Source organism: Tupaia chinensis, unplaced genomic scaffold (assembly GCF_000334495.1).
Source record: "Tupaia chinensis unplaced genomic scaffold, TupChi_1.0 Scaffold000201_2, whole genome shotgun sequence".
In the NCBI taxonomy this organism is placed as follows: Eukaryota; Metazoa; Chordata; class Mammalia; order Scandentia; family Tupaiidae; genus Tupaia; species Tupaia belangeri.
Genome location: NW_006159677.1, coordinates 700486 through 707664, shown reverse-complemented (window position 1 = coordinate 707664; position 7179 = coordinate 700486). Strand labels below are relative to the sequence as shown.

At 41.5% G+C, this 7179-nt stretch overlaps 1 protein-coding gene across 2 annotated transcripts in view; it reads left to right on the top strand.

The window, feature by feature from the left end:
• The window catches only part of LOC114004429 (zinc finger protein 14-like), a 7598-nt gene extending 771 nt beyond the window's left edge, over positions 1 to 6827 (top strand). The window contains exons 2-3 of one of the 2 annotated variants that reach the window (XM_027771326.1): positions 441 to 501; positions 3724 to 6827. In XM_027771326.1, the coding sequence (XP_027627127.1) occupies positions 441 to 501; positions 3724 to 6397 (2735 nt within the window). In that variant the 3' untranslated portion in view covers positions 6398 to 6827. The remainder of the gene's footprint in view (positions 1 to 440; positions 502 to 3723) is intronic. The other variant, XM_014587343.2, reaches the window with a different exon arrangement.
• The last annotated feature ends 352 nt before the right edge of the window (positions 6828 to 7179 follow it).

Below are 7179 nucleotides of genomic sequence, written 5' to 3'. Positions count from 1 at the left end.
AGTCCCAAGAACAAGTGTTTTCTTTTTTTTTTTTTTGAGAGTTTTTTTCGCTATAGGGCGCGTGCGCTCGCCAGACAGACAGAGAGAGACAGAGAGACAGAAAGCGAGAAATCACCCCCCAGGGGGGATGGCCACGCCGCAATCCCTTCTCCTCCATTCTCCTCTCGGATCTTGGGCACGCACACACACGCGCCCGGCGTGAGTTTTAAGCCACCGGGTCCAGGATGCGAACCACGGTTGACTATGTGGCAGTCCAGCGACATAGCCATTACGCCAACTGCTGGTTCCCAGTGTTTTCTAATCATGGCTTTTCTCAGCTGCATAGAAAAGGGAGAACTTTGATGACTCAGTCAGGCATGATCACACTGCCTTCATTGGGGAATTAATCATCTTTCATATGTTTGTAATAATTCATAGAGTTTTCTGGGTCTACATTTTAGGGAGAAACTGGGAAGACCATAATATCGAAGATCAGCATCAAGATGACAAGAAAAATGTAAGGTAATTTTCCCTCACTAAAGAAACTAATATCCCTTGGAAAAGGTGTCATGAAATTGTAAACCAGGGTTTTTTGTGGGGAGGAGGAAAGATTTTTGCTATAAGGTACATGTGTTCGCTGGAGAGACAGAAATCACCTACCAGGGGGATGGCCATGTCATAGTCCCTTCTCCATTTTCCTCTTGGGGATTTTGGGCACGTATGCACACATACAAACTTGACGTGAGTTTTAAGCAGCAGCAGGGTTTGGGACTTGGGCTGTAATTGATTCCGTAGGAATCCAGCGACTTAACTATTATGCCATCTGCTGGTCCCGGAAATAGTATTAAGAAACCACATACGGGTGATGGGAGATGGTGTGGTTGCTTAAGATACTGGGCTCCAACATGACCATCTGTAAAGTCCTGGACCTGGGGGTTTGTTTTCTCACTTTTCTCTCTTTCTCTCTCTCTCTCTTACTCTCACTTTCACTCTCTCTCACTTTCTCTCTGGTCAAATGAAGATTTACTAGTAATAGAGACCAGCAAATGTTGTAATAGTTACGTCGCCTGACACGCAGGTAGTCGACTGCAGTTCAAGTCCCAGATCTGGTGGCTTAAAACTCAAGGTGGACGTGTGTGTGTGCGCATGTGCCTGAAATCCGGAGAGGAGAGTGAAGGTGGGGGTATTGTGATGTGGCCATCCCCTCTGGGGTGCAATTTCTTGCTTGATGTCTCTGTCAGGAAAGATAAAGAATAATAGTAGAGTTAAATAAATAATTCTTTAAAAAAGAAAAAGAGAAATTGATGGTACCTGTAGTAGAGCCCCCTACAGAACAGTTACAAAATCACAGTTTTAAGAATTGTTTAATTTCAGCAGTTGGCATGGTGGCTAAGAGCGCTGATCTCCCACGTGGCTGACTGTGGTTCGAGTCCTGGACCTGGCAGCTTACTTTCTCACTACCCCTCCTTCTCTCTCTCTCCGTGGTCAAATTAAAATAAGTAAATAATAAATAAATAAAGTTCAATAAAATATTAATAAAATAATTCTTTAGAAAAAAGAGTTGTTTGGGACCAATAGGTGACGTAGTGGCTGTGTCACTGGATTCCCATGTAGTCAAATGGGGTTCAAGTTCCGGACCCAGTGGCTTAATCTCATACCAGGCACGTGTATGTACGTTCACAAGATCCCTTGAGGAGAAGGGATTATGGCATGGCCATCCCCCCGGGGGGTGATTTCTAGCTGTCTGCCTCTGTCTTTCTGGTGAGCACACGTGCCCTATTACAAGAACCTCTCAAAAACAAACAAACAAAAAACAAAACAAAACAAAACAAAAAAGAGTTGTTTAACTTGACTGATTGGTTTTAATTCTCTCTAGGTCACGTGTGCTCACCAGAGAGAGAAGGAGAGAGAGAGAAAGTAAGAAACAAGCCACTAGGTCTGAGACTCAAACTGTCATCAGCCATGTGAGAATCCAGCGCTCCATCACCACGCTCACTGCTGACCCCAAATCCATGCTTTTCAACTTGTGGGACCAGCAGTTGGCATAATGGCTATGTCACTGGACTCCAGTATGGTTGACTGCAGTTCAAGTCCCAGACCCAGTGGCGTAAACCCATGCCAGACAAGTGTGCGTGCATGCCCAAGATCCCGAGAAGAGAATGGAGGAAAAGGGATTGTGGCATGACCATCCCCCCTGGGGGGTGATTTCTCGCTTTCTCTCTGTCTCTGTCTTTCTGGCGAGCTCATGCGCCCTATAGCAAAAATCTCTCAAAATAAATAAATAAACCCTACTTGTTACCTGATAAAAGTAGAAAGAAATGTGGACCCACAGGTAGTGTGGTAGTTGAGGCTCTGGATTCTCACATTGGTTTGAGACCTACTAGCTTGCTTTCTCACATTCTTTCTCTCTCTCTTTCTCTCTGTGAGTGCACATGGTCTGCATTAATTTTTTTCAATAATAATTAATATAATTAAAAGTTCTTTTTAAAAAAAGTATTATACATTGGGACCTGCAGATGGCATAATGCTTATGTTGCTGGACTCCCATGAGTCAACAATGGTTCGAGTCCCGGACCCAGTGGCTTAAAACATGTGCTTGGTGTGTGTGCCTACATGCCTAAAATCCCTAGAGGAGAATGAAGAAACAATTGCAGCATGGCCATCCCCTTTGGGGAGTGATTCTGTCTGGCAATCACGTGCACCCTATGGCAAAAATCTCTCTTAACAAAAAAGAAAATGTATTATTTACTGAACTTTACTAGTTTGTTATTTCATTATTGTTATCATATCTTAATTTGCTTTAGGACACTTGTGAGAGAGAGAGAAAACCTCCAAGTCTGGGACTCAGGTATCACTCCGCCATATAAAAGTCCAGTGCATTTTTTTTTTTTTTCCCTTAGAGAGATTTTTACTATAGGGTGCAAGTTCACTGGAAAGATAGAAAGGCAGAAAGCAAGACAACACACAACACTTCCCACCTTGGGGGTGATTGTTACACCACAATCTCTTCACTTTCATTTTCCTCCCAGGATTTTGAGCACACAAGCACACATATATGCCTGGCATGAGGTTTATGCTGCTGTGTCCAGGACTTGAAGCCTAGTCAAAGGTTTGGGAGTCCAGCATCATAACCATTAATGCCATCTACTGGTCTCCTGAGTCCAGTGCCTTTAACTACCATGCCATTGCTGGCCCCATAAATAAATGATTCTTGGGCCAGCAGTTGGTGTGGTGGATAAGGGTGCTGGACTCCCACATGGCCGACCATGGTTGGAGTCCAGGACCTGGCGGCTTAAGTGGGGGCTGGCACATGACATAGTGATCAAGGTGTTGGACTCCCACATAGCTAACTACTGTTTGAGTCCTGGACCTTGCAGCTTGCTTTCCCTCCTTCCCTGTCTCTCTGGTCAAATTTTAAAATAAATAAATAAATAAATAAATAAATAAATAAATAACTTAAATGGTTAAAAAGTAACAAGAAATGTTCAGTACTAGGGCTAGTGTTATGGTAAATTAGCTGCTGGACTGCCACATGGCTGACCATGGTTCAAGTCCTGGATCTGGAGACTTACTTTCTCTCTCATCCCTTCTCTCCCTCCTTCTCTCTTTCTCTCTCTCTCTCTGGTCAAATTGAAGAATAATAATAAATAAAATTATTTTTTAAAGAAAGAAAGGTTTAGTACTTATTTCTTAACAAAGTCCTAATCCTGTGATCCACAGTAACATGCTTCTTGATCTTTACAGAATTCATGTTACACAGAGCCTATATGAAAGAAAAGAAGATAGTCCCTGTGGAGAAACTCTTAGTCATGTTACAGACAACGTGAATGAGCAGGCACTTGTTGGAGTGCAACCATGTGAAAGCCCTGCCTGTGCAGAAGGCCGCATTCATTCATCTGTCAGTAGGTGCAACAGAGCTCATGGAGAGGAGAAAGTATATGAGTGTCAGAAGTATGCAGAGGAGCTATGTAAACATAAGCCGCCTGGAAAACCTTTCACTTCTCTTGCAAGTGTGGGAAGACACATGGAAACACAAAGTGGAGGTGGACCTTACACATGTAAGGTATGTGGGAAAACCTTTGGTAATCTTAGCTTATTAAAATTACATGGGAAAATTCACACAGTAGGGAAGCGCTATGAATGTAAGCTATGCGGTAAGGACTTTTATTGTTTTATTTCCATTAAAAAGCATGAAAAAACTCATAATGGACTTAAACTTTATGGGTGTAAGGCATGTGGAAAAGTGTTCACATGTCTCACAAGTATTCAAACACACATATTGCAACATGGGTATGAACGTTATAAATGTAAGTTGTGTGGAAAGGACTTTGAGTTTCGCTATTGCTTGCGTATACATGAAAGAACTCACAGCAGAGAGAAACTTCATTGTAAACAATGTGGAAAAGCCTTTAGTTGTTCCAATTATCTTCAAAGACATGAAAAAACTCACAATAGAGAAAAACTTCATCATTGTAAACTATGTGGGAAAACCTTCAATTGTTCCAGTTATCTTCGAAAACATGAGAGAACTCATAATGGAGAGAAACCCTATGAGTGTAATAAATGTGGGAAAGCCTTCAAACAGTTATATTCTTTTCGAATACATGAAAAGACCCACAGTGGAGAGAAGCCCTATGAATGTAAAGAATGTGGGAAAGCCTTCAGTCACCCATCTTCCGTTCGAATGCATGAGAAAACTCACAATGGGGATGGACACTATGAATGTAAACAGTGTAGGAAAGCCTTCAGTTGCTTGTCTTACCTTCAAAAACATGAAAAGATTCATGGTGGGAACAAACCCTATGAATGTAAGGAATGTGGGAAAGCCTTTATAAATTCCACTTGCCTTCGAATCCATGAAATGATTCACACTAGACAAAAACGCTATGAATGTAAACAGTGTGGGAAAGCCTTCAGACACTTGCAATCCTTACAGATACATGAAAAGACCCACAATGGAATGAAACCCTATGAATGTAAGCACTGTGGGAAAGCCTACACTCGTTCCAGTCTTTTGAAGGTCCATGAAAGAACTCACACTGGAGAGAAACCCTATCAATGTAAGCAGTGTCATGAAGCCTTCAGTTGTCCCAGTGCCTTTCGCAAACACGTAAGAGCCCACACTGGAGAAAAACCCTATCAATGTAAGATATGCGGAAAGACTTTCAGTAGTGCTGCTCACTCTCAAATCCATCGAAGAACTCACACTGGAGAGAAACCTTACGAATGTAAGCAGTGCGGTAAAACTTTCTCTCGTTCCGGTTACTTTCATGCCCATGAGAAGATTCACAGTGGAGAGACACCCTATCGATGTCAGCCATGTGGCAAAGCATTTTTGCGACTCGTAAATTTTCAAAGACACATGATTGCACACACCGGAGATGGACCTTATAAGTGTAAGGTATGTGGGAAAGCATTTAGTCACCCCAATTACTTTCGTCAGCATGAAAGAACTCACACTGGAGAGAGACCCTATGAATGTAAACAATGTGGGAAAGCCTTTATCTCTCGGGGTTCCCTTCGAAGACATGAAAATATTCACACCGCAGCCAAATCCTATGAATGTAAGCAGTGCGGAAAAACCTTTCGTTATTCCTATCGGGTCCTAATACATGAGAGAATTCACACTACGGAAAAATCATATGTATGTAAGCAATGTGGGAAAGCCTTTTGTTATTTTCGACGATTACAAGTACATGAAAGAAATCACACTCTGGAGAAACCTTATCAATGTAAAGAATGTGGGAAAGCCTTCAAAAACTTGTGTTTCTTACAAATACATAAAAAGGCCCACAGTAGAGAAAGACCCTATGAATGTGACAAATGTGGGAAAACCTTCAAACATTTCTATTCCATTCAAATACATGAAAGGATTCACACCGGAGAGAAGCTTCTTCAGTGTAAACAATGTGGGAAGGCCTTCGTTTGTTCCAGTTACCTTCAAAGACATGAAAAGACCCACAATGCAGAGAAACCTTATGAATGCAAGGAATGTGGGAAGGCCTTCAAATATTTATATTCCTTTCAGTTACATGAAAGAACTCACACGGGAAAAAATCTCCATCAGTGTAAACAATGTGGGAAAGTCTTTGTTTGTTCCAGTTACCTTCAAAGACATCTAAAGACCCACAGTGAAGAGAAACCCTATGAATGTAAGAAATGTGGGAAAGCCTTTAAACACTTGCTTTCATTTCAACTACATCAAAAGACCCAGAGACATGAAATGTCCCATGGTGGAGAGAAACCCTATAAATGTAAGGAATGTGGGAAAGCCTTCCGTTGCCTGTCTTACCTTCGAAAACATGCAAGGACTCACACTGGGGAAAAACCATATAAATGTCAGGACTGTGGGAAAGCCTTCTATTACTCCAGTTCCCTTCGAAAGCATGAAAAGATTCATACTACAGAGAAACGCTAAAGGAAGAACATGGGTGGGAAGGATTTCATTATCATACATTTACCACACGGGATAACACATATGAAGAAAACTTACATTGTTATGATACATGTGGAAAAGTGTTTGGTCTTTTTGTTTCAATTCAAAACCATGACATAAAACATACAGAAAAACTTCAATATGAGCAATCTACTCTTGGTCCACAAGTAAGAATGTACACAGGATCATAACTTTGTAAATATGAAAAATGGGTAAAAGTTTATATTGATAATTGTAAAATATTTTATTAAAAATCATGTGAAACCTTATATAGGGGTCCCACAAATGAAAGTAATGTGAACATGGCAATGCTAAGTGATCCAGAAAATACATAATGTAAAACACCGTAAAAGTTACAAGCTAGGGACCAGCAGATGGTGTAATGGCTACATCGCTGGATTCCCATGTAGTCTACCATGGTTTGAGTCCTGGACCTGGTGGTTTAAACTCACACCAGGTCCATGTGTGTACATGCCCAAGATCCAAGAGGAGAATGGAGGAGAAGGGATTGTGGTGTGTCCATTTTCCCTGGGGGGTGAGTTCTTATTTTCTGTCTCTCTGTCTTTCTTGTGAGCGCACACACCCTATAACAAACAAAAAAAACTCTCAAAAAAAAGTCTTAAAAAAGTTATAAGCTTATAAGGGCCAGCAGATGATGTGGCTAAGGCGCTGGAATCCCACCTCACTTATTGCAGTTTTAGACCTGGATCACAACTTTCTTTTTCTCTCTCTGGTGAGCATGTTTACCCTACAGCAGAAATTCA